This window comes from Buteo buteo, chromosome 14, assembly GCF_964188355.1.
Source record: "Buteo buteo chromosome 14, bButBut1.hap1.1, whole genome shotgun sequence".
In the NCBI taxonomy this organism is placed as follows: Eukaryota; Metazoa; Chordata; class Aves; order Accipitriformes; family Accipitridae; genus Buteo; species Buteo buteo.
Window position 1 is genome coordinate 31,453,105 of NC_134184.1, and position 27,985 is coordinate 31,481,089.

Sequence of the window (27,985 nt, forward strand, 5' to 3'; positions counted from 1 at the left end):
GGGATTTAACAACCGCCGGACTTCACCTTCGCCCTGCCTGTGGAGCGCTTTGGGGATTTTCCTCCCAACCGCTAACACCCGTAAATTCTAATAAAAACCAAACCCGAGGACCGCAGGGTGAACCAACAACCCGGGGAAGGTGGCACCCCGACTCCCGGCTACGACCCCAACGGCAGGGCCCCCAGCACCCTGCCCACGGCCCGCCAGCCCACCGCCGAGCCCCGGGGCGAAATATCCGAATCTCCGCCGAGAGGGGAGGAAAGCAGAAGCACCATCGCCACCCCGCCGTCCCCTTCACCACACCGGCGGCTGGCGAGACCCCGGCGGCTGGCGAGACCCCGGCGGCTGACGAGACCCCGCCGCCCCCTCGCTTCCCGCCCGCCCTGTCAGGCACCACCTCCTCGTCGTCCTCCTCCTCCTCGTCGCCTCCCCGCCCCGCCGCAGTCCCCGGCCCGCCTCTCCTCCTCCTCCTCCTCCTCCTCCGCCGCCTGAGGAGGGGACGGGGGCGGCAGTCGCGGCGAGGTCGGCGGCGGCGGGGAGGGGAGGGAGGGGGGGGGGACGGCGACGATAAGGCAGGAGGCAGTCCTCGGAGCTGCCGTCGGTCCGGGCTCTTGTCTTTTCTCGTCCTCCTTCTCTCCTACCGTGCGGGGCGTTGAGGTAGTCGGCCATGGTGAAGGTATCGTTCAACTCGGCGTTGGCGCAGAAGGAGGCGGCGAAGAAGGAGGAGGAGAACAGCCAGGTGCTGATCCTGCCGCCGGACACCAAGGTGAGGGGCGGCGGGGGGGGGGACCCAGCCGCTGGGGCAGGACCGGCGGCGGACGCTCGGCTCGGCTCCTCTCTGCCCAGGGGAGGTGAAACGCGTTGGGAGTTATTTTTATTTTTATTTTTTTTATATACGCTCTTCCTCCCTTCGGCGTTAAACCGCGGGCGGGCCAGCGGGGAAAGCTGCGCAGCGGTGTGCCCCGCCGCCCCGCTCGCCTCACGCTTCTAAAATGGCTGACAGGAGAAGGAGCGTTGAAGCTCCGCTTCTCCCTACTTTGGGGATTTTTGTGGCGCTTAGGTTTTTATTTTTGTATTTTTTTTTATGATGAGCCCGACAGCGCTTGGCCCGCGTCCAACGCGGCTTTTAAGGCTTTTTTTTTTTTTTTTTTTTTTTCCCCCGTCTCCTTTGCGGCGGTCCCGTCCGGACCCTCGGTGAGCTGAGGGACCGGACCCGGTTAAGGCGGCTGCCCGTTCGGGACCCGGCTTCCCGCCCGGTCCCGCAGCCTGTCCCCAAACCTCTGCTTGCTGTGTGGAGGTCGGGACGTCCCTTCGGTGTTTTTGGGGTCGGTCGTGCAAGTTGGTTCTCCGGGAAAAAAGCGGGTGGCTCCGTCTTTAACCCCCCCCCTACCCCAGGGATAAGTCCGGCAAGCTGCTAGCGAGCTGGCAAACCTGCGGTGCTTCAGGGCAGGCGAGGGTGAAGCTGGAAGTTTGGCCGTGTTTGCAGAGCCGGGTGATTGTGTTACAGCGAACTTCGCCTTGAAACCTGGGCTGGTTTAAATAAAAGGGACAAAGAGCTGCCGCCGCATCCCCATCCCCCCCCCCCGCCGTCAAAACAGCACCCAAACTCCAGTCGCTGTCGGCTTACCTCCGTCTCTCCAAACAGCAACAACAAGGAACAAAACAGCAGCGGCCTCCAAAGTTTTTGAAGTGCAGAAGTGCCCAGAATATAAAGGTTTTTCTGGTTGCACCTTCTGCGCTCCCGTAATCAAACCCCGTTTTTAATGAGGGGTAGCGTAATTTGCTCTAAGCTCTTTGAAAAGAGCATGAAAACTTGAAAAATGGCCAGCTGCACATAAACAGCGTGCCTTGCTCTTTTCATTTTGCTTTCACAATCTTTTGTGCATCAGGCCTCTGAATTGCCAGATTGCATCTGCAAAAAAGGTAGTGTTTATTAATTTCCTAAATCTTTTTGATGAACTTCTGCATGGGAAGACAATATCTGTTGAATTTTTAGCAGGAAGTTGTGCCCCGGTGTAGGTTTTGCTGTGATTTTTGATGGAGCCAGGTTCTTTACCTGCAGAATCTGCTGTCATTTCAAAGGCAAGGGGGACCGCAGTATGTTTTCTAGTGACATCTTCCTGGTACAGCAAGCGGTTACATTTCACACTTCTATTGCACTTCTGAAACTCTGACCAAAGTATTTAAGTCCTTAGAACAGCGTGCCACAACAAATGAGACAGTATGATTACTCAAAGTGCTTGCAATTAGAGGAAATCCATTAGATGATCTGTATGCTTAGTTGTTCCTAGCGGGAGTGCCATTCTCTAGAAGGTAATGGATACCCTGAGCCCATCTTGAGCTGTAGAGTTCCTTCCCGACCCCAGGTTCGGTGATCGGTTTGACACTGAGCGCATAAGCAAGACACAGACTGCAAGTTCCAGAAAACAGGTTTTTCATACTACCTTGGAATCCAGATCTGCCCTGGATGATGTTTGTTTCCAGATAGCCTATCAATTTGGGCTTGTCCTTCCTACTGCTAAACAAACAAAATACATCTGGCTAATTGTACACTGGGGAGCAAATGCTCCTGACCCTCTCCAGATATTGACGGAAGCATGTTATTTGACTATGATTTCCGTAACGCAGAGCTGTAAATTTTTGCAGCTGAGGATGAGATACAGGATCTGCCTTTAACTTTGCTCAGGTCTTAGTACTGCTTTCCTTGCTTAGAAATGAAACTTGCAAACATTTATTAACCAGGTCAAAAGGTGGTCTGGTCTCACAGTAGCTACTTACAAGTTCTTGCACTGTTATCAGGGGATGAACATGCCTGAACAAGGCTTAAAACAATCCTAAAATAGCATGCTAGGAGCTGATGCTCTGTACAGATGAAAATTCCAAAAGCAAACGAGCGCTCTTAAGGGACATCGAGCCTTTGACTTTCTCCTTGACACATTTCCATCTTCTCTCAGCAGAACTGCAGACCTACACCTATCAGTATGCAAAATTCTCTTCAGTAAGCTTTTTTTGAGCTTGCATGTTTTAGAGCATAAATAAAAGCAGATCTGAGTACAGCAGTCACCTGTAGTTTTTGCAGAAAAGGCTATGCACTCCATGCAGGATTAACAATATTGAAACAAATTATGTCATGTAGCTGTAGAAGTATTTGGATCTTCAAGTCTGGGAGTTTATTCTCAAATCTCAGGCAAAAAAAAGGAACTGAGGACCATTGTAAAACTTGATACCTTTGAGGTAAGTGCAAGATATACTCTTTGAACTTTGCCTTCTTTAATAGAAATGCATTAGAAACAAATCTTTTTACCCCCTCCTCAGGGAACTTCTACTGCCTGTGCAGTTCTTTGGAGGGCAGGGGAAAAATAAACCACAACTGACAAATGTGTTATTCATACCACTTCGTTGCTGGAAAACAGTTTGCTTCAAGTGAGGTTTGAAGGCAATAAGAGAATGTATATAGAAGAGTGAACTCTAGGAGACTGAAAGAAGGTCACACCTCCAAAACAGCATATATGGGACATTTGTTTTCCCCTCTCCGATATCTTTACAGATGTTGTTTCTGTAGGACAATAAATAGATCTGGATCACAAGTATGAATATGTAAAACATTAACAACCTATTATGAAGCTTTCTTTTATGAAGAAAGTCCTGGGAAGCGTTCTGACCTTGAAGTAAATGGGAACACTTAAGAATGGAAGAGGATCAGCAGAATTGCACATTCAGAACTTTATTATCAAGAACTTCCAAAGATTTGAGCGAGAGATATTAGTAAACCAGTTGATACTAATGAATAAAGCCAAATACTCTGAAATGTCCAGGAAATAAAGGTGGGTGGAATGAGCTTTTGGGCTTGTTCTTTGATGGTCTTGTTCTGCTGCTTTTTCTGGCACGGTGTCATGAAGACTGCCACTCTGTCTGCCATCGCAGGATTACTCTCAAGTGGATAATCTTCCTAGGGCTTATTAAAGACCGTTTGCAGCCAAAATATGCTGATGATGCGGCATAGAAATACTCTCATCTCACCAAAATTCGCCTGGTAACCTCTAGTGCAGACACTAATAGGAAATTAGTTGGGTAAGGGAGGAGAGGAAGATGGGAGACGAGTAGGGGTTGTATCACGGGAACAACAGCTTAAAAAAAGCTTTTGCAGAAGGCAGTGGTCTTATGCATTGGAGTATGCTACTTAAAAAGGAGTTTAAAAATCAAGAGTGCTAATCCTGCCTCTGCATAAGTCACCTGTCAGTATTATTGCGTGTTGTGAAAGTGACTCCCTACTTACTGTAGGCAACCGTTAACAACTCTGTTACTGCTGTTGGGATGATACTTCTGTGCTATAATTCTTGGCCAAAATACAGAATACTCTTAGTGAAGGTTCTCAGGCCGCATTTAATTTTCCGCTTTGCTCGTTGTCAGTACAATAGGGTATTTTATGACCCAGTTTCCCAACAAACAAATAAACACTGTGTGGTATTTTAACATTTCTCCCTACAATAGATCTTTGGAGAGCCAAAGATGGTTCTGAGCATAGTTGAAGTCTTCAGACATTTTGCAGAGTCTGTTCAATAGATTAAGTCCTCCCCAAAGCTCTTTGGGCCCTCAGTAACTCTCAGGCAGTTGCTCCCTTCTGCTGGGGTAGGTGGCAACCTTTTTCTTCTTTTTTTTTTCCCCACCTTCTTTTTCTTGGGGTGCTCAACTCAGCACATCTTTACCAAATACAGCTTCGTGCGCGGAAGCTGTGGATTCATATGTGTATCATAGCTGACCTTTGGATAGCTGTATCTGCAGAGATTTCAATGTGAAAGTGTAAATGTTAATTTTAAAAGCAGCAGCGTCCTGCATTTGTTCCTTATGAGAACATTACTACTCCAGACTCTAAAATTAATCTCTTTTTTCAGTTAGCTTAATCTTTTCTAAAGCATGCTAAAATAGGCACTTGTAACGGAGTAAGAGGGTCCACCTGGGAAATTCTGTTGAGCAACTAATGAGCGCTATTTTTCCATGTAGAAAAACCCTTAGATTTTGTGTAATTGGTGTTAGATGTTTCTGAAATAAAGGTGTTAGCTTTACAGTTGCTATACTCTGTATGTATATATATATAAATACTATATAACATTTATATAAATATGTTGGTATACACACTAATAAATAGTCATGTGCTTATTGTTTTGCTGTCAGGAAGGCAGGTTTTCCTGCTTTCTGGGACATGTCTGTAGGTGGATGTTTTGAGGTTGTTTTGTTTGTTCTTCATTTCTTTTTTCTTGGAGAAGCTTCCTTATTCCCTTCATAGCCTTCCTCCAGCAAATTTTCTATAGACCTTTCACCAGTTACTGTTTGGGAAAGAGCAGTCTTTGTATTTTCCTGTATTTTCTGTGATGGAACTAGGTCATTAAACCAACCAGCTTCTGCTGTCTGTGAGAGCATTCTGGATTAAGGCATGATTATTTAAAAGAGGACCAGAAGTAAAAAAATGTTAGCAAACTGAATTCTCTCCCCCTTCTCCTCCCTGACTTTTAATGAAAAGCCATCCAACCTCAGATGAAAACCCTCCAGTTTCAGGCACAAAGGGTATCCAGGATTCTCTTACTTATTTGGCATTATGGGTACCTGCAAGCATAAATTCAGGGAAATTGAGTTTAAATAAACAAAATTTGTGGCAAGGTTTGTTCGTGAGGAACACTTCCTAAGAAAAGAAGCCTTGTGACTGATGTCGTCCCCTGTATCCTTTTACATGGCGAATCTGTGCTACTGGTTAAGTAGTGCAGCTTCCTGAAACTAAGATTGCTGTGGTGTTCAGACGTGCGGCTCCCAAAGCTTTTCCGTGGAGGTTGCCAGTAATTCAGAGAACAATACTAAAAAACCAAGATCTTAAAAATTTGTGGTGCTCCTCTGAAAATCGCTTGCTGTTTTGAAGTAAGTTTAGAATTTGGAATCAGAAGTTAGAAAAGTTCAGAAAGTGATCTGGAAGAGCTTGTGTCGTCCTCATCCCCCCAGCGATGAAAATGAACCGGTGTGACACTGGAGTTCTGTCAGTGGTCCGTATCTCACTTCCTTTTCTGTTTCTCATCACTTCCCGACCTGAATAACAAGTACAAAGCTTTGGTTTGGAAACAGGCATTTCCCAGAAGAATGATATTTAATATTTCAAACAGGATGTGTTCTAACCAGACCTTTGTGATAACTGCTTCGTCAGTTGTTTGTATCATTTATGTTTTTCACGGTCTAAGCAAGAGCTGGTGTCCATACATATCATTACAGCTTGTATGAATTCAGCGCAGGGATGAGCATAGAGACAATGCAAATACTCTACATGGTTCTAAATAGTTTCTCTTTTCAGATTAACAAACTTATACTTGACTGAGGCCCCTTGCCCTAAAAATGTATTTAGAGAACTTTTTTTTTTTCCTTAGCATTGTCATGTGGCAAAGTCCATAATTAGATGAAGCTTTAGATAGTGCAATATCTAGAAAAACTACCCTGTGCTGTAATGTATTGTTATAGCTAATGCCATAAATACTTCTCTTAAGTTCACTCCTGTCTTTCTGTGATGCAATACTCTTTTCTTTCTGATAAGCTTCAAGAAACTAGTTTGGATATTAACATTGCATAGTTAAACACTTAAACTGCACCACTTAAACAGAGGCTGTTGGAACCAAAAGTTCTGTTCAGTGGAAAAGCTAAATTAGTTCATTTCTGAAGATGTGGATCAAGATGAAATGCTGACCTTTCCTGTAAAAACAAACATTTGAAAGAAAATGTTCTTGGAATCAACAACATTTTCAAGGGAAATGGTTTAGACTCTTTCCATTATAATGAATATTTAATCCAACATATGAATGTCTATTTCAAGAAAAGTTTCATTTCAAAATATAATGTGTTTATATGGGTTTTTTTTCCTGTTAAGTACTTTAATGAAATGTTTACAGTTGCAAATGTAATCTAACAGTTTTGTTTTTACAGACTCAAATAAATCAGTTTTCTTTGTTATTTGTGTGGTGTTTTCCATTTTTTTTCTTACCAGCAATTTTGATGCTAATGGTTATCGGGGGGGGGGGGGGTTATAAGAATGGTAAGTATACTTACCTCCAGTAATGTTTTCAGTTAACTCTTCTGCAGTTGTGATTTTGGAATATTTGTCGGCATTATACATATTTTCTGTCCAGTAGCCACTAGCTACAGGCACCAAATAGCTTACATACAAATCAAATAGTTCTCTCTGTGACTCTCAGGAAATATCTTCGAAAGCAAATACTGCATTTTTAAGCCCTAGTCATTTTAAATGTTCTTTATTCTGTGCTTCCAAAAACATTACAACATATTTCAAACATAAGAACTACAGCTGGGATAAGTAGTGGTGTGTTCTGTTAGCTATTGCATAGAGTCCTTTTTTTTTTTTTTTTTTTTCCTGTTCCCCTCCCTGCCCCATTTATGCTATGATTGACAAAGGTTAGCATTATCTGTTTTTAGTCTCCTGATCTATATAAATAATACAACATTCATTTTCTTCCTATTTATGTACTGCTTTTTATCCTCAGTGGAAATTACTTTGAATCTACAGATGAAGAGCATGCTAATTTATAAAACTCAGATATCTGTCCTAATTTTACAGATGTGGTAAACCAAAGGAATGAGATAATTAATAAGATAGCTCTGCAGTGAAGCCAGGAATGGTTTTGCAGCAGACATCACGTGGCCTAGGGTTTGGACCACAACGGACATGTAGACTCCAGCCCCTATCTGAGTGATCCATGCAGCATCTACAAGCAAGGGTCCTTTGTGCACCAGCCTTACAAAATTTACCATGAAAAAAAGGGCAAAGTAGTATTTGCCTAACAGTTATAGAGGTCATGGAAAAAAAAGTTGGTATTTTGTTTGCCCTTTCCAAATAGTGTCTGTGTGTGTGTACACAAATATTTTTATAAAGTTTCTATATTATTAAGTATATAATGTATTTTTTTATATATGCGTATATACACACATAAAAATAAAACCCACAGGCATTTAAGAGTGTAGCGTTCCTTGAATGCAGATCCTTGGATAATTTGTGGTTGTATTCCTCCTAAGGTTCAGCAAACTCCTGCTTTTGATTGCGGCTTTCTGCTGTTTTGAGAGTAGAATGAGACTGTGGAATGACGGTGGAAAGACCATGGAAAAAGAGTATGCTGGGGAGATCATAACTGGGGGGGGGGGGGCAGTGATCTCTGGGGTGGATCTTACATGGTTGCTGATTCACCAAGGTCTAGTTACTTATTTATTTTAAAAGATACGGTCTACGTAGAAAACCCTTGCATTTACACATTTGAAAATGCAGTACCCTTTGCAGGGCGGGAGGCTGAACATGACTTTTCGAGGCCGCTGCATAGTGCAGTGAGTTGTCTTGCCTAAGGTCTGCAGTTTTGGGAAGTTTTCTTGCTGCTTGGTGAGGTGTTTGCGCACCGGGCAGCGTCTGTGTTTCTGCAGGGTGCAATGCAGCCAGGTGCTGGGTACTGGAGTAGGTGCTCCACTTCAGGCTTTGAGTAGTCTTAATTGCAGTGAAGCCCTTCGGATTGTTACAGCACTTTCTTCTAGAAAGAGGGCGTAATTAAATGTAAGCCTTTCAAGGTCATCTCTCCTGTGCAGATACTCTTAAGTGCTACAATTAAATGCTCTTCTGTATTTGCATGTAGAATGGTTTCCACTTGGAGAACTCTGCTTGCTGTACAGGTACCGTGCGTCTTAATTCACTAATACATACGTTAGGAAGGTATGTTTTTGGAGGACAGGGCTGCCATTCAGAGGGACCCCAACAGGCTACAGTAATGGGCTGAACAAAACCTCATGAGTTCCAGAAATAACAAATGCAAAGTCCTGTACCTGGAACAGACTTGCCCCTCCATCGAGACAGGCTGGGGACCCCCTGGCTGGGAAGCCACTCCGCATGGAGAAAAGACCCCGGGCTCCTGGTGGACAGTCAGCCAGGCATGAGCAGCTGGCATCTCAGCTGAAGGCTGAGAGCTTTCCAATCTGAAAAAAGACATTGGCAAACTGGTGCGAGTCCAGTGGGGACCACCATGGTTGGCTTGAGGAGTGGCCAAGGGAGTGGGGCTTCTACAGCCTGGAGATGAGATAGATGGCTGTGGGGGGATTTCACAGCAGCCTCCGGGCTCCTGGGGAGGTGACTGAAAAGGCAGTGGCCATAAACTGAAAAAGGAGAGTTTCCAACTGGGTATAAGCAAAATATTTTTCAATCGGAGGAGCACGGAATGCTGAGCAGGTTACCCAGAGAAGCTTTGAAGTGTCAGTCCTTGGAGGTTTTGAAAACTTGACAAGAGCCCTGAGCAACCTGGACAGGCTTCAGAGTCCACCCTCCTTTTGAGCAAGAGGCTGGACTAGAGACCTCCTGAGTGGTTTCTGTGATGCTAGATTCTACTTTTGAGACAAACTGAGACACACGGTGTTTGTAACTTGCTTGAGATGACATACCATCTGTGGCTGAACTGGGAATAGAGTTATTAAATTCTGAGGCTCAGTGGTGCATATGTGCATACTAATGAGATCTCCTGGGTGAAAGAGCCATCACCGCTTGGGAAAATAGCCTTGAGAGAAATCTAGGTTAAATCCACACAGCGTTCCATCATACTGATGTCTGAGATTCAGGCGGTTGTAGGAAAAAAGCAGAGAAATTTCAGACGTCAGAAGCAAGCAGGATGAGGAAGAGACGGGAACTGGAACAATCAAGGTCAAAAAGATAATTTAGTATTGATCCATTTTAAGTGGAATAGGAACCTTCTAAGTTCCTGTTTTCAAACATTGATCTAATTCAGGATAAAGTCGAGAGAAATATTGCATTTAAAGTTATAGATTTATTTATGTAGTTTTTATAGGTATGGTAGAACACAAGTCAATTCTAAGTCAAAGAATGCAGGTGGGGGAAAGGGTTTATTTTGGCAATGTGTAAAAATGAAGCATTTTTCAAAATTGGACAGTTTAATGAAATGCCACATTTGACATGCTGTAAGCATAAAGAGTGTAGTGATTTTGTTTTCTGAAAGCAAAATGTATTCTGAAAAGTGTCCCATATAACCTCTTAGGTTTGGGGTTTCTTGTTTTAAAAAAATAAACATCACTCAGGCACCTCTTGCCAGATATCTGCAAACTTTCATTTGCGTGTTTTGGTCTATGACTTGCAAACCGTTGCACCAGACCACTTCTCTTTTCTGAAAATACCTGAGAAAAATAGGTGTGGAATGCAGAACACATTTCCATCTTTCTAATTTGTGAAAATGTGTAGGTAAGTTCAACAACATTTATCTATCTCATAAAAAAACCTGGCTTCTACCACCTCTTCACTAGCCAAATTTATGAAAACTTTCGGTATTCAGTACAGTACAGTGGCAGTTGCGGATCTCTGTGGCTGTCAGCGGCACAAGAACTTCTGAATTCAGTGTCCAGACATTTAAAGACAACACGTTTTCCAAGTGTTTTAGGTTTTGTTGAAGTTTCCTGTTGAGTGCAAGGAGTGGGGAGGAGGCAGATGAATCATAAAGCCCCAAAGCAAAGGAAATAAAGGATGTGTGGAGCTTTATTCCTCGTCTAGCACAGTCTCCAAGGATGGAGACTCCACAACCAGTCTGGCCAAGCTGTGCCAGTCCTCAGTCACCCTCACAGTAAAAAAAAAAGTATTTCTTTGTAGGGGTCGGCGTTCGGAAGATCTCGCGTTGTCACGGAAAGTTAGAGGGTTAGTCGCAGCCTTGTGATGTACCTGTAACCCCACCTCCCCTTGTTAGTATAAAAGGAATTAACTGCGCAATAAAAGCCGGAAGTTGGCGCTCACACTGCGTGTGTTATCTGTCTCTTTCCCTGGTCCGGGCCGACCAGTGATCTAAGCGTGGCACCTTGATATGTAGCGAATGCTACATTTCTTGATGTTCAGAAGGAATATAAGATGGTACTAAGATCCTGTTGTGCTAATTGCTGTACGGACAAAAGAAGGGAGGGTAATGCTTGGCCCTGAGTGTTGACAGTGAAAAGGCAGGACAAGATGCACAGGAGTGCTGCCTGGTGGGCTGGGCTAAAGGGCTAGAGCACTGCTGTGGCCATAGCCTAGCTCCTCTTCCACTAACTAGCGTGTAGTTAGTTGTACAATTGGTGTACAGTCTGGGATGAGGATGTAGTCAAAAGATGTATATGTGAATTGTGGGAGGAAGATCGTTGCTTGATCGATCTACAAAGACAACGTTCAGACCGTTTAAGTAAGTGTGGTTGGGTTTGGTTGGTTTGGGTTTTTTTTTTCCACTTTCTAGTCCATGTAAGACCAAAGCTAACAATAAAAATAACCACTCTTAACAATACTGCTCCCAAATATAATCAAAACAGCAGACTAAATAGTTACAGGCTTCTTCCTCTTTACCCGTCATTAATTGTTGGCTGCTATCAAGTATTGTAATGTCTTATCTCAGAAGTTGAAGGCAGCGTTTAGGGAAATCAGGATTACTCACATGAGTTAAGAGTTGCAGGATTACTCTTCCAAGACAGCTTCTTTTATGGTCCATCTATCACGTAGCTGTGGGTGAACTGCTGATTCATATCCTTCACATTCACTTTACAGTCGTAATTTTCGTTGACTTTTGCAGAGAAATTGAACTCTTCATGTTCCACCATGTTTCTCTCAGTTTTTTCCTGCTCCCCTTTTCTTGCCTCTGTTGTGATTTGTTTTTGTTCTCCCTTCACCTCCATCTTTCCTGATATAAGCAACTTCCTTCCTATCCACCAGCACTGATTCCCTTTTTAACATGATCTTGAGCTGGCTGCTTATATTAATGTTTTTATTCCATGGTGGTTATGATGTTTGAACCATGAAATGAGTCATTTGACAGACACCTCATTTTTTAATAAAACACCCCCATTATTTGGTGAATGGTAGCGTTCAACTAATATAAAAATGACCTTGGACTTTGAACTTCGGAAGTCTCTTCAATGTATTTTCTTCTCCCTGCTGGATTTCCTAGTGCTGTACAACAGATTTGTATTTACAATATTATTTTAGAGTACATCTACAGATACTAGAAATACAGGAAGAGGTTAATGGTACCAACTGCCTAATAGATAATTCTAATTATTTAATCTCCTTGGTTATCCAAGCTACGTGACTGCAGCAAGCAACACCAGAACTAAGGTCTGGGTTTTATGCTGTTCTTTAGGTGGAGAGCCTTTGGCCAGATGGACAAGTCCCTGTCCATGTTGACAGAAGAGGAACTGGCAGTGCTGCCGCAGAAGGGTTTGCAGTGTTCAGCTATCAACTGCACATAAACAACCATAGCTTGTTTTCAGGCTTCATCATCTGAGTAGAAAGAATACGTCACTCCTTGTGATAAGCGAGAGATCTCTGAAGCATCTATTGTATATAGAGTCTGTTTTTCCAACTAGCAAGTTAAAAGATCATTGTACTTAAAATTTAAATTTAATTTTATTAGGAAGCATAAAATTGCTGCTTGAGAGGCAGATCAGTATGATGGCCTTCCAGATTTGCAGCATCTGCCAAGTGAGGAGTCTTGCAAAAGCCTGCCTTAATTTCCCATCTGCAACAAGTAATAAATAGAATACCAGGCTTGGAGCAGCATTCAGGAAGGAATACCATGGGAGGAATGCAGAGCTCTTTCTAAATTAAGTTCATTTTAAATTGACTGTCTTTTGGGAGGATTTTCTACAGATGTCAGATTTACAAGTCAGAGCAGGTGAGCCTGACTGGCAGAATTCAGTTTATACAGCCGTTGGTCAGTATTTTATTTAAAGACTTTTTAGCCTCCCTCATTAAAAACACTTTTAGGGAATCATCATTAACTTATCTTCTCTCCATTCCACTAATTAAAGCTGCAGTTGGTCAATATTTGCCTTTAGGAAGCTCACTCTGCCCCACTGCATTATGTCCATCCATGTGAGCTAACTGGCACGCAAAGGACCTCGGAAGAAAACTGTTCTGAACAGCTTCCAGCCAGTTCTGCCCACATTACTTTTAAGCTTTTGTATGTGTGTGTGTGTGTGTATATATATATATATAAAAGTATATGTGTGTGTATATATATATATGTTAGATGCATAATTATGGATGGTTTGTGTATCATGCTGCGGACATTTTTAGTAATGTTTGTAATATTCAGTAATACTCTGCATCTGGTTTCTCTGTGGATCAAAGACTGCGTGTTGGTTCTGAAAGACATTTCCCCCTCCCAAAATTATTTTTATTGCTATCACATCTATTTTTAAATTTGGGCCGTTATGTTTTGCGTAGATGCACAATGATCATACAATATTCTGGACTCCCCACAGCATATCTATCGTATCTGGTTTAGGTGGATTCTCACCTAATTGATTCATATGATTATGGCTTTTTAATCATATAATTGATGTGTCCTTAATTTCTGCAAAGGAACAAGGTCTGACAATCTTCTCACCCGTTTTAACATGAACTAGACATATGCCTTGTAAGTTTTTAGACTGCTTTACTTTTATAATGTTAAAGCAATTACATTCCACTATGTACAAAAAGCCACAAGGGGAAAATCTGAATAATTACCAAGTCTAATTATACACATTTGTGTCTCAGTATTGGAGCTTCTTAGAAGAATTTTGTCATGTTACCCCAAATGTGAATTTGGTCCTTCTGAAATTCAGCATTTATTTAAAGAAAAAAAGTAGCATTAAAATTGAACTGAAGAGAGCAAGAGAATATATGGCCAGTAGCTGTTCATAACTGCCAATGGTTGCAGGTTTAGGGCATATTAACGTTTCTTTTTTTCTTTTAATCCACTGCAGAACAGTTAATGGTAATTGTCATAAATATGTTCTTGTGAAGATCTCTCTGTAGTTGAGAGGTGATTTGGTAAATAGTTTGTGGTATCATTTGTCCATCTCCAGTGTTTCATAGTTCCAGTAAGAAGACAGAGTGCAGCTTTACGTTATCTGCTGGGGTCACTGATGAAGGGATCTTTACTGAAAACTGCAGTCATTTTTGTAACTTCTTTGTGAGAAGATGACAGATTTGAAACTTGCCAATCTCAAATAATAGAGAATTTAATACTTCTCGTTTCCTATCTACAGGAAAATTGTTCCTGCAGAGCCTGAAGCTATTGAGGTTGGGAAGTTCTGAACCATTTAATTTTAACACTGCAGGATTTAGTGTACAAGTGGCAGAGAGATGCTTCTGTTTCATGTCTTGTCCATGGGAAATAGGCTAATCAAATGTTTTCCAATTAGAACAATCAGCTCATCAAGGAAACAAGCCAGTGTTGGGCTTGCATCCAGTTCCTCCTAAGGCATTTTGCATCAGAGAAGATTAGTTCTGTGGCATCATCTGAAGGTTGGGGATTCACCAGGGAGTTGGAGGTGCACGGGGCAGGGATGAAGCAGAAGAGGGGAAAGAAAAGGACCAGAACAGCAATGATTAATTAATACTGCTCACAAAAGTAGAGAGGCATATTTTTAGAGGTCAGTCTTCACCTCAAGAACACGATGCTTTCTTTTGTCAGATGCCTCTGGCAGTGGAATGCTGACCTAGGGAAAAATTAGTCAGTGAGGATGCAATCTCCTGGTGTGCTCTGGCTTCAGAAGCCAGCGCTGCTATCTGGGAACAAAGTGCAGTCCTAACTTTGTGGGGAGAGGTGCTAATTCAGCACTGTCCCTCTTAGTGGGGATCCGCTTTCACTTCATTTTTTTTCTTTCAGAACATGAGTCACCTGGAAGGAGGGTGAGCATCCGTCGCGGTTTCTTCTCTTGCAGTGCAGAGGGTCAGAGTCTTACAGTGAGGGATGAATGATTCTTTTGGGTCAATTCAGCCCAAACTAAGCTGTCATGGCAACAGTAGAAAAGTTTAGCCAGCTTAGCCAGAGGACAGCTACTAATATGGCTGTAATTTAGCTTCAGTGGGTTACTTACAGTATTTTAATTTAAGGTGGTTTTAAATTGCTTGATGATGTACTTAGTTTTCAGATTCAGAAGAGGAAATCAATTGTGCGTTCTCCTTCAATGGCATAAAATGTTTTCAGTGTTACCTAATGCTTGTGGTTCCTCTGTACTGAGGTGCGGTACTTTCATGCACTGTCCTAAGCAAGAGGCTAAACTGGGCTTGAACTCTTGCTCTAAATTTGGTGTGCTTTTTTCAGTAGGCTGTGGACAAATCAATGCAATAGACAACTACAAATACAAAATAGTTCAACATGCCACCATTAGGCATGCCTTCAGAAATAGTAATGATAAAATCTCGCTGCTGGTAGAGGATAAGAGGGTTGTATTAAACCTGTTGTTTACATCTGTTGTCTCATATATCAAAGAAAAATTGTTTAGAGCAGAATACTGATAAACTTGTCCTTCAGGTTCCTCCTAGCATGGTAAAAGTGTAAGTTATTTTCCATTTTCTGATTATTTCTGTGGCCTATGCAAAATTAACTTGATACTAATCCTCATTTCCAGGTAGGTGTTCACACTGCGTATGCCTTCTGCACCATTTCCCAGATGCATATTTTGTTAGTCTTTCTGAACTTAATAAAGTTCTGTAAAAATGGAAGAGACAGTTATTCCACTAATGGATAATTCTGCTTGGAGTTAAAAAAGCAGGGGGGGATAAAAGCAGCACTGGGAAAGAATAATGATACTCTTTATAATAAATTCTTCACTAGGGAATATTTTGGCATTGTATCCCAGAGCCAGTTTGCTACCCATTTTTCTGACATTAAGTTACAGCAGTTTAAATGACGGCTATTTAAAAAAGTTTCAATTGGGTGTCCTTTATGCTTTGAAATACCTAGGGGAATAGTTACCTAACGATATGGGGCAACATAAAAATAAAAATCCTTGTTTTAGCTGGTTTAGATTTATAATTGAGATGATTTATAGAATCCACAGTGAATCTTAACCTGACCTGAAAGTTAATTAGATTACCATGGGTATTAAGTCCTACTCACAGTCTTTGCAAACAGCCAGGTTAAAAACCACGCAGCTAGTAATCCTGTAATTCTTCACACTGAATTCCTTAAATAATTAGTAATGTAAAAACTTTTAAAAGTTGTTACTTGTCTTTTCATTCTACTTTTTCAGTCCATGGCAACTGTTTTCCAGCCACTCTCTCTTTGCCTTTTAATGTATCCCAGAAATGTTGGTTGGAAGGGGCCTCTGGAAGTCATTTAGTTCAACCTCCCCGTAGAAACGGGATGGTTGCCAAAGCAAGATCAGCCATGGCTTTGTCTAGTTGAGTCTTGAAAACCTCCAAAGATGGAGATTTCACAATCTAATTTACTGCTGTAGTTTGCAAGGTAACGTAAAACAAAATCTGTGTAATATCTTCAGTTTGACTCTAAATATTTCAGAATCAGATTTTGGCAGCCGTTGCCTGGCAGAGAAGTTGAATTGCCACTTCTGTATGAGAGATAATTGCAGTCTGCTGCAAAGGTGGGTTTCACATCCCCTAATTTTAGCTATGTACGAATTAGCTACCTAGTTTGTTAACCAAGGAATTTCGCCCTATAATCAGTGAAAAGAAGCAAGTCCCTCCTGAAGACTACTTCTCCTTCTCAGGGGTGGTTGGGATGAGTCATTCTCAGGAAGCGCCTCTTTCTCCCCACCATTTACAGGGAGGGTCCCCATCCCTTCTGGTGTCAGACTTGCTCAGATGGCTTCGGCCAAATGAGGGGAGTTCCTTCCCAACTGTGCCATGGCAGCGTGGGGACCACAGCCACAACTTGTTCAAGTGGGGAATCATCCTAATCAGCAAATACTGCAAAAAAGCCCCCCACATGAGGCAGAACATCGACTGGCAACCATAGCTGTCAATGCCTTCTCGAGCGCTTCCCTCATGCTCTTCCTCCATTTTCTAGTTTGGGGTTTTTTGTTTATTTGGCCATAATGATTTTTCCCTGGTCATCATTCTACCCTGTTGTTTTTTTGGTTGCAAAGGGGTAATGAATTGCTTTGTATTTATTTGAATTCTGATATTTTCCCAGGATTATCATGGCTTGGGAGAGGGTGACTCAAAGATGGGGGTTTGTTTTGTTTTGTTTTGTGTTGGGGTTTTTTTTTTTTTTTGGATGCGAGTTATGCAAACACTTAGAGGAGGAAAGAGCATTGTAATGTGGCTGATAGAGGAAAGATTTTGCAAGCAGCAGTTTATTGCTTAGGATGCCTGTGGGGACTGCATGGTTATGCAAACTAGTGCCCCAAAGGGGAAACATCCTGTTATTCCTTTAGCATAACACGAACACCAGATAGAAGCATGGCCAATGCTGTCTTAGAGCAGAAAGCTTCCTTAACAACAACTTACAAAGCATCTTTTTTTCATTCCTACTCTTATTGTTCTGCCAGCAAAGAGGTGGTAAAGTCTCTTTTGTCCTGGTGGAACAACATAGGAAAGGATATATTTTGCTTTCCTTACTACCTTTGATCTTTTGTTGGTTCTTAAGGTTCACTTAAATTGCGTATACCAAGATAAAAAAGGATCTGACCTTTCTGAATTGACTTCCTCGCCCTGCTGTTGTTGCACGGAGGTTACACAAGAACAGATCTTTTTCAGTCTGCGATCTGTAAAGTGGCTCACTGTGTGTTACTAGGTATCTCGGGAGATTTTGTTAAATTTTTCTCTTCCTTAAGACTTAAGTCCACTGATTTAGTCAGTGACAGTGGCATTAAAAGTGATTGTTTGTACAAGTCTCCCTAAAACTCAACTTGAATAGGTCTGTTTTAAACTTTACCAAATAAAATACGTTTCTAAACAATTGTGATAAAGCGCGTATAGCCTTTTCTGATGAATGCAATGTTTGTACTTGCTGGGCCTGAAGTACCTGCTGCCATATGTGTCTTGGGAATGGTGTGTTGAGGGTCTCGGTTTCTCTCTGATGCATTGCAGGACCCTGAGGATGCTGTGCCTGTTGGGCAGAGGAGGGCTTGGTGCTGGTGCATGTGCTTTGGATTGGCCTTCATGCTGGCTGGTGTGATCCTGGGCGGTGCCTATCTCTACAAATACTTTGCATTCCAGGTAAGTCAAATACATTTTTTTATGGGAGGGTTGCGATTTTCTATTGTTATGCCCTAACATTTTGAAGAGGGAAGAGGAGCAACAAACTAAACCCAATAGCCTTGCTACTTCCATATTTATCTTCCTAAAACTTCAGCTTTTCTAAAGGCAAAGCGTATCGCCTGCTCTGAAGTTACCTGTTGGCCAGGGAGGGCAGGCGCAAAGCTGGCAAATAGAAGAGCAACACTTTTGAAAACCTTACTTTGCAGAGAAAGGTTCATATCTAAACAGGAGTAGGGCTTAGGAACCCCGGTCACATCCCAGATTTTGACGTGCTTGCTCTCCTGCTTCACAGTGCCGAATACTGGAGGTGGATTAACCCCTGGAAAGCCTCCTTGTTTGACCCTGGATTTCCTAGAGGTGTGCGGTGCTGCTAATGCACGGAAAAGGGATTGCTTGTCAGGGAGTGCAGTGACTCTACTCCTTCCTAGCTTCCACAGGGATGAGAAATACAGGCCCTGCAGGGCGCTTGGGAGAACCACAGTCAGCGTGGTTAAACATGCTCTGTCAAGTCTAATCCACGCTGACAAGATTAGACCTCTGACAAAATGTATTTTCAGTCTTTTAACAAACGGCACTGCTGCAGGAGGAGCCCTGTGGAGGCAGTGGTGCCAGGGAAGTGGAGCATTTACCTGAAACGGGGGAGATCCCAGTTAAATATTGTCTTCCTCGGGGTGAATTGTCACTGGGCAGCACTGGATGTGCTGGGCGGTTGCCTGAGTGGCGTGAGCACACCTTCTGTCCTTTGGAAACTGCCGGGGTTGCAAGATTCACAGGGTCAGAAAGGGAGAGTAATAGCAAAACATGAATCCCTCTAGCCCACTGGTTAGCGCACGTAATTATAAGGTAGAAATTCTGTGTTCTTGTCCCTGCTACCAGGATTATTCCCCCCCCTCCCCCAATTTCAGTAGCTGCTAGTGTGGAAGGCAAAGTGATTAAACATGAGAAATTCTATCTGAGCTTGCAGTTTATAGTCTCATTGGCTATCACGTTAACCTAATTTACAGGGGAGCAGTAGCGTTGCAAATAATGCTTAAACAGCATAGCGTATCTTGGTGGATTAGCAAGCTTGGAGTGGCTGAAGGCTTGCTGTATTACTAATGCAGTTTCATCTGTGCTCAGCACAGCCGTGCTCCACCTTTCTCAAGCCAGCTAGCTGAAACTGAAAGTGCTGTTGAATTCAAACCTGTGGTAGTTGTTTATTAGTGAGATCTGGGTTGAAGGAAGCATTCAGGAATTGAGCTAACATTGCACTGGAGACATGTTTTCAGTGTAAAACTTTAAATTGATGGCATGTGCATATGCATAAGTTTTATGTTTCTAAAACTGTCTGGCCTATAAATTTGGTGTATGACTTCCTCTGACTCAGGACTTTATGTTACACTTCACTTGGGTAACCTGCCACACATACCGTGACAGGACACAAACTGGTTGTTTTAATTTCTTTTTATTACCTTTTTGTCTTTTAAAACTGTTAAAATTGTTTTAGAAACTGACTTTCAAAACTCCTGAGGCCTTGCAAAGCTAAGCAACTTCACAGAATAATTGAGGTTGGAAGGAAGCTCTTGAAACCATCTGGTCCAACCCCCTGCTGCAGGCAGGACCAAATTCAGAGTTAGACTTGCCTGTTTAAAGGTGATTTGGATGACCAGTTTCAGTGTTTTAAATTGTAATTATTGACTGCAGTTAATTTAATAATAATATGCATGCAGATAGACATAGGAACTTCATTGTCTTTCTGAAAATAAGATGCAATGTGCCACGGATAATGGATGCAAAATAGAAAACTAGATTTTAAGAACCTGCTTTTAGGATCCTGTTATCCTTGAATTCAAGGGAAGGACTCCCTCTGGGTTCAGTACAATTGAAGGTTTTGCCCATAGTCCTGTTGTAGATAGCAACTGGCTCCTACTTTGGTGTATGAATCAAATGAAAGGGAAAACACCTCACCTAGTCTGACAAGTTTTTCTTCTCTGCAGTGCTTTGAGAATATTAGTTTTAAACTTCTAACAAGGCTACTGGGCTACTGATGTTTTTGTTGCTGGATTGTTTACTATTTTTAGCAGGGTGGTGTGTATTTCTGTGGAATAAAGTACATTGAAGACGGCTTAAGTTTACCTGAGCCTGGGGCAGAGGCTCAGAGTGCTCGCTACCACACGATTGAGCAAAATATTCAGATCCTGGAGGAGGAAGATGTTGAATTTATCAGTGTGCCAGTCCCTGAGTTTGCTGATAGTGATCCTGCTGATATCGTCCATGACTTCCACCGGGTAAGAAATATTTCTGAAGAAGTCAAAAGCATTTAAAACTTGAAAAATGCTCCCCCTCAGTCATCCTGATAACTGTACTCCCTAATTATTGCGGTGGAGGAAAGCAGAGGGTGGAGGAGGCAGCAGAAACGTTTTGATAAGCAGCAGGCTGCAAGCAATAATTAACTGGGCATACAAAGTACAGCATTACACAATCATCGTGGGGTAGTTTGTAAACCACCATTTGCAAATATAGTTCTGTTTTTAGACAGGGAAATATCTTAGAGCTATTTCCTTTCCTTAGTACAAGGAAGTAAAGAGAACATAGTTCTTGCTGTGCTATGTCCACCGAGCCAGAATTTGACCAACTGCTGTGGTGCCGAGGGAAGTTTAGAAAGGTGGCTTGTAGCTTTGACCTCAACTTGCAGGGGCCGATTGTGTCTGATGTCACAAGGTATGTTCAGGCACCCCCAGAGGTTGCTCTTGTACCATAGCTCAAAAACCCCAAAGCAGCAGCAGAGAGGGAAGGAAACGACCAGCTGACCGACCATGGAAGAGAGCTCCTTTTCCAGATGCTGTAGGAAGCCTAGCAGAAGCTAAATTTTCCTTGTGCACCACAGGCTACTGCGATTCCTAAAGGCACTTTTAACTGTTTCTTCCTTTTTTTGTAGAAACAGCTTTGATAGGAATTGTGGTAATAAATTTCTGGTAAGGCAGTTGACAGGCCTGCAGCTCTTGGTATTAACGACAGAGCTGTAAAACAATTAGAAGCCTTTCTTTTCTGTATCAGCCTGACGGAAGCTGTCTGATAGCGATGAAATGTTCTACAGCTGGTTTTCAGGAAGCTAAATTTCTGTGAACATTTGAAGACTTCACTGAACAGCTTTTTTTAAGCAAGGCTGAAAAAGAAGAATAGGGAAGCATCCTATTTTTTAATGCAAACTTCAGAGTTTCAAGTTTTCCAGGCAAAATGGGTGCTATCTATCAAATATTCATAACCAGATTTGGAGGAAAACATTGCTTGCTTGCTTGCTTGTGCTATGTCATTTAAAAATATTCCTGAATATATTTAGGGAGCTTCTGTTAAGAGTTAGAGCAAAGCCTCTAAAGAGGGAAAATCTCACAGGAAAAAAAAAAAAAGCAGTAGGTAAGAAGTGAGTAGGAACAATATAATACTAGAAATTTACTTTTTGATTTAATGTGTTAAAGGCTTTGCTCTAAAGGTCAGTGCAAGGATCATTTGCCATGGGCACAGCACTTACTCCCATGTAATGAGATTAGTTGCACTGATGATTGCTGTCCTGGTACTATTTTGACTGTTGGGCTCTTGGTGCTCAGTATTTTATATATGTCCGCAGCCTTAGAGCTTTCATCAGCTTGAGATAGTGTCGTCTTTAGCAAGAACAGATGCAGTAAAACACAGCTCAGTGAACAGAGCCATAGGATTCATTAGGATAATTCCCTGGGCTTTTATATCTCTGGTTTTGTCAAATAATGGCAAATTTTGCAGTTCAGGTACTATAAAGAGAATAATTCAGCTGTGAATAATCATTAACACTTCAAGTCAGTAGTATTTTTGAAAAGAAAAGGATTTTTGTTGCATTATCTGCGACAGTATTTTCTTCCATGTTTTGTTCTTACCAGCAGCATTTCCCCTTTACACTACAACAAAATACAGAAACATGGAGATTAGAGCAAGTTTTTTGCCCTGTTGTTTCAAAATGCAGGCACTAGGAATAAATGAATAATGTACTTGATTCCATAACAGCACAGATAAACCTTTGTAATTTCATTACTGTAGTGCATTTGAGCTGCTTATTGCCTGCTGCCTTGCACAAATAGCTGTCATTGATTTAAACTCTCATCAAGATTGCCTTTTATTTCTGCCTTTACCTACCCTCAAATTGGACTTTGTTGGACAGACTTCGTAGTGAACAAAACAATAATTTGAAGAACAACACGAGGCAATAGCAGTTTAGCAAAGTCTGTATGTGAATTTTCTGATGTTCTTGTTATTTTGATTAAAATAAATATTTCCTCAACAGAGACTCACTGCCTATCTTGACCTTAGCCTGGATAAGTGCTATGTGATTCCTCTGAACACTTCAGTTGTTATGCCACCAAAAAATTTCCTGGAGCTGCTCATCAACATCAAGGTACAGTTAAAGTGTAACCAGTTTGTTCTTAAGACAGGGGAAAAGGAGAATTTTTTTTTTTTTTTTGCCAGAACTCTGACATTCACACAGGACGCACGTGTTAGAAAGTTAACTGATCGCTAGAGATCTTTGCAAAGAGAAAAACGTCTATAACCTTCTTAGTTAATTAACTACAATCATGAAGGAATTATTAATTCAGAGGAAGGCAAACAAACCTGATTTTATTCTTCAACGCTACAAATTTGGCTGATAAAATTGTGTAAATGTGGTATACCTAGACTTTTTCATAGTAGTCTGTGTGGTTTTTAATTTATAATCCATTGTGATTTAAGTTTCCATAAAGCATGTATGCACTGGACTAAGGCCAGTTGGCTGCGAGGCTTGAAGTAGGTATACTGGGAAACTCTTTTAACATGGGCATTGTTTAAGGCATAGGTCCCGAGGGTTGGCCCCTACTTTGAGCCGATCCCGTGGCTTGAGGGTGATGCACGTGAGGTGTGTTGGATCCGCTGTGTGTGCTGTATGATTAGCAAAGCCTGTTAAAGTAAGAGGGGTTTTAGTATAGCCAGATTCCTGACTTCTGCGAGCACCAGACTTCAGAACAAGGTTCAGTGTCCTTAAAAACTAGGACCATGGAAAGGACTGAGATACCACAATCACTGAACAACTGAACGTAAGTTTTCAGTATACGTTGTGGCAACTTCTAATCGCTTCCCAGCAGGGTTTAATAATTGAGCACTGCTGCCTGGCCTGTGGTGCTGGCGCTGGCTGGCTTATCGCTACCACGGGGACACGCTGTTTGTTAGTAGTAACGGGGTGAAACGTAATGGCCTGTGAAATTGAGGAGGCCAAAGTAGATAATCTAATGGGGTCTCTTACTAGTTTAATATGAATCGTCTTTATCTTTTTTTTTTAAACTCTTATCTATGTATGCTTTTAATGCAGATTTAAATACTATTTACCTTGTTTTTCAGCCTTCTGTTTTCTTTACGGAACAGCAAAACACTCTTGGGTGGGGAAGAGAGCTGATAAGCTAACTTGTGCTTGAGATTCGGGGAGAGTGTTTTAAATTTTATTTTACTGGGGTTTTGTAGCCTTAGAATTGTAAATATCATCTTTGGGTTTGCATCTTTCAAACAAGGCTTTGGAATTAGGACTCCAGGAACCATTTTAGCCATTTCTGAGTGGTTTGTGTATATAAATAAACTTCATGTGAAAAATGGCTTCACAAGTAAGTCCTCTGCTGCTTTTTTGCTGCCTATTTTGAGACTGGCTATTTAACCACACTCTCATTTCCTGTACCTAAGGATGAGGTGGTGTCTGTACAACTCAGTGACGCCATATTTTTTTTACTTTCTGTATGCTGTTTTGTTTCCATTTTTAGTTCACACAAATTCCACTGTTAAAATCTGTTAATTTCCTAGTTTGTCATTAGTACTAAATCAAGTATCTTTGGTTTACAAGTAAGAGGATAACCAGGCATCATGCATTTAATTGAAAATCTGTGGAAAAAACTCCCTGTTTTGATCATTGTCCCCAACAGTGAGTGCCCTAATTTTATGAGACATCTGTTTAATTCTCATTGTATTAACAAAGTGCTGTGGGCATTTGATGTCTCAGAAGATCAGGCTAAATGTTTTGTAGCTGAAATTTAGGAAACTATTGTGCAGATGCACAAAGTGAGTACATTTCTGTTCACTGTCCTGCAGTCCCACTGGTTGCACAAGGAAAAGAATATATGAAATTAAAGTGCTTGTTTCATTAAAATGAGCTCTGAATGCACGCAGAGAGCATTTTATGAAAATGGAGGTGCTCTGGTCTGTTTTGTTTTTTTTAAAAAAAACCATAATTTTAGCCTAAAGAACCGCATTTCTATGTATTGATAGTTTGCCTGAATATGCGGACAGTGAAAGGCCTCTTTTCCCTGGGAAACAAGGCTGAAACCCGGGAATATTTGTTCATCCACCTCCTTCCCGTTGTTGAGCCAACTGGCCGACTTTAACTGCGTGCAATGCACGGGACGTCTCAAAGATGACGATATTTGTGGCTCTGCTGGATGCCGGTGCTGGGTAATTGCTCCTGCAGCAGCTGGGTGGAGGAAATTCCTGCACTGAGCTCCCCCTTCTTTTGTGCCCCCCCCCCCCCCCCCCGGGAGGGCCAAGAAGGTCGGGTTTGGGGGCATCCAGGAGGTCCTGAAGTTTGGAGGGCAGGAGCCCAGGAGTGTCCTCGCAGGCTGCCCGAAATCCTGGGCACCGGTGCCCACCCTGCCCTGCTGCTTTGCTCCGGGGCTCCCTCGGAGCTCGCTCCTGAAATTGGAGAGACCAGGGGTTGAGATACAGTAATTTACAGTGATTTAATTACCAAGTAGTGAGTGGCATGATTTGGGAGTGTGAAGTCTTCCAAGCTCTTCCTTCAAGAAAAAAAAAAAATAATTGCTGCTGTTTTCCTCATAGTATGTGCTGAAGAAGATTTTCGTAATTTAAAGTGGATTTTGTACAGCCCTCTCTTTCTTTACTGAAAAGAATAGCATGTAATCAGCTTCTTCTCAACATGTCGCTTGGACTGAAAAGACAGTCTGGTTTTGCAACGGAAATTTCAAATTGTTTATTGTCAATAAAAAATATAGTGATCTTTCACCACAGAAGCTGAATTTGTGGCCATAATAAGTGATCATTTTATTTTTAGAAAGCAAACAGCACCTTCTCTAGCACCATAAATTAGAATCACACTAACAGAATTTCTTAAGTAATATTTCCAAAAATTTGATGATTATTTACCAGCGGCAGTATTTGGAAATTGGCTGATAGCTAAATAGGTGCATCTTCAGCTGTGTACAGCACGGTGGGCACAGAACCGGATTCCTCCATCGTTTCAGCTGTGGCAAAATAACACTGAAGGGACTAGAAAAGGCTTTGGGAAGCCTTTGTGTGTCGTCACGGCTCTTCCCTTTTTCAGTGTGTTGCCTTAAAACACCTGATAGACCACCATGGCTTTTGCATGCTTCTGCCAACTCCTGTTTGGGAGTAGTTCCCACTGAGGTCTGTTGGTCTGTTGTTAATTAAGTGAAAACTTTGGATGATAAGTGCAGGACTGATCCGTGACAGTGGGTGCTTCTGGAAGGAAACATTTCTACTCTGCTGAAGACTGACATTATTGTAGCAGGAGAGTGGTGGACATATGCATCGGTGGTGGTTTTGTCACCGTTTTGAATATAATTGTTATTTACTTCTGTAGCACAGGGCAGTCGTGTTTGCACATTTGGAATAAAATTCTGTGGGTAATACGTGTTTTGAAAGAATTCAAAGAAGATATGTTACAGCTGTGTTAAAGAAACACATTGCAAAGTGTTTCTTGTGTATTTGGACCATGAAGAGATGGCTTTTGACAGAGCTGTTATATTTTTGTTCAACAGGCTGGAACATACTTGCCTCAGTCCTATTTGATTCATGAACAGATGATTGTTACTGATCGCATTGAAAATGTGGATCAGCTGGGATTCTTTATTTACCGCCTCTGCCGTGGCAAGGAAACCTATAAACTGCAGCGCAAGGAAGCCATGAAAGGTAAATGTTCCTCCTGCAATCTTTTGTGATGGCAGAAAGTTCAGTGCCGCTCAAGTTCAATAAATAGGCTTGATTGTGTTGAAAGGAATAACTCTTATTAAAGCAAGGGTTGCTTATTGCAGTAACCGGCTCTGTGGGCTTAACTATGCCTGATATTTTCTGTGTAGGTATGGAAATAAGTCATTTTATTGTGCAAAAGCGCTCGAGGCCCCAGTGAGTGAGCTAGGAGCTGCTAAAATGTGTGTGTATGCATGGGTATGTTTTCTGGGGTTCAGGCTTTCGCTGATGCTTTTCTTTAATCTTGTTTCTTGACCCACCCCTCCCAAAAACACCTTTAACATATGAGAAGCAATAGCCTTGTAGTCCAAGTATGGAATTGCGGGCGGTTCTTGTCATTAAAGCCACCTATAAATTGGTCCATGTCTTCCTGTTTGCATCAGTGCAATGTGAGTAAGAGTTGTCTTCGCAGGAGAACTGTAGTGCTTGGTACTCCTTCGTGGAAAATATTTGAAAAACATCATTTGGAAGAGTCTTGACAGCTATTAAATACTGTCTTAAAATTTTCACTCAGATTTTACTCAGACTTGCTTCTCTCTCTTTTTTTTTTAAGTTGTATGTGGTGTGCAAGTGTACACGGAAGCAGTTTTAATTGCTTTAGTCATATTGTTGGACCTGACTGCTTGGGAAAACAAGGAAAAGAAATACCTTTTATAAAAATAATTTAGAACAATGTTTAAAAATGGAAAGGTCTTAACAGCAAAATCCAGTTCAGAATTCAGTATGTTGATCCTTTGGTAATAAATGATAGGCATAGGTTGGCAGCGAGCATTAGTCTTTCTGCGATTCCAAGATGACGTTGTTTAAATACTACTAGTCCGCTCTTTTTTGCCTGTTGTGGTTTATTCCCTTGCCGCTCCCTCTCTCATATCCCCACAAGCGTTTTTACAAACACACAGAGAGGGAGATTGGGTTAAAACTAACCAGTTGGGCAGGGTTGACAGGTTGGTTTTAACTAAACCAGGACTGCGATTTGGTTCACCACACCTTCAGGATCATTGCCTGCTTATTGATCTTCTACGTATGAACGTGTGCCTGTGTGCGTTCCCTCTGAGAGGGGGGCCGAGGAGGGGTGGTTCTGATTTCTGGTGCCATCTTATTATGTAAATGTAAATTTATTATGCAAATGTAAAACTATTATGTCTCTGACGTACCTCATCCCCTCTTCTGTTTACCCTCCATTGTTCTTTGCTAATACAAACAGGAATTCAGAAGCGTGAAGCTGTCAATTGCCGAAAGATTCGACACTTCGAGAACAGGTTTGCTATGGAAACACTCATCTGTGAACAGTAATGAGGAATATTACTGTTACGGGAGACTTAAAAACTACAGTATGACCCCACCCTTTGTATTGTGTGCAGTGATTATTTTTTAAAATCTTCTTTTATGTAAGTAGTGGACAGGGCTTTATTGCTGAACACCTTCCATACTTTCCATCTCATGATACATGTAAAATCAATATGTTTTAGTTTTTTCCTTATTTTCAGGTGTGGTGTTCTTCTTATATTTGAATAGCAATTGTATAAAGACTTAGTTGCTAGTGCATTTCATGTGATGAATCTTGAATACTAGGAAGAAGAGAAAGTCTTTGAAATATCCACCAGTTTTTAATTAAGTAAAATTGAAAAGAATTATTAATGTAAAAATGGACTGCAAGAGCTACTTCTAACTGTAATAATACCTGCTATATAGTTTGTTACAGCATATAGACAAACCTGTATTTGACTCTCCCTAACAAAGTGCAATTTGTTTTGTTTTTAAAATATTGTCATATTTACCTTTTTAGATTGATTTCTGATTGATGTTTTAAAATGGCAAGTGTTTGCTGTAACAGTCTTTTAGAAAATTAAGAAGTAACTTATGTTACTAACTTGTATATAATCCATGTATGTGCAATGGAAAATAAACCTTATAAACCTGTTTGTCTAA

General features: G+C 41.6%; 1 protein-coding gene across 2 annotated transcripts; it reads left to right on the forward strand.

Annotated features, from left to right (window-relative positions):
- The first annotated feature begins 514 nt into the window (after positions 1-514).
- Positions 515-27,976, forward strand: ITM2B (integral membrane protein 2B). Of its 2 annotated transcripts, none has more exons than XM_075046215.1 (6): positions 515-766; positions 17,864-17,992; positions 20,098-20,301; positions 22,326-22,436; positions 25,849-25,999; positions 27,261-27,976. In XM_075046215.1, exons 1-6 carry the CDS (start codon positions 668-670, stop codon positions 27,347-27,349), a joined length of 783 nt encoding a protein of 260 aa, XP_074902316.1. In that variant the 5' UTR covers positions 515-667; the 3' UTR covers positions 27,350-27,976. The 2 variants fall into 2 exon arrangements, with proteins under 2 accessions (XP_074902316.1, XP_074902315.1); XM_075046214.1 differs by having other exon boundaries at positions 522-766; positions 20,095-20,301.
- The last annotated feature ends 9 nt before the right edge of the window (positions 27,977-27,985 follow it).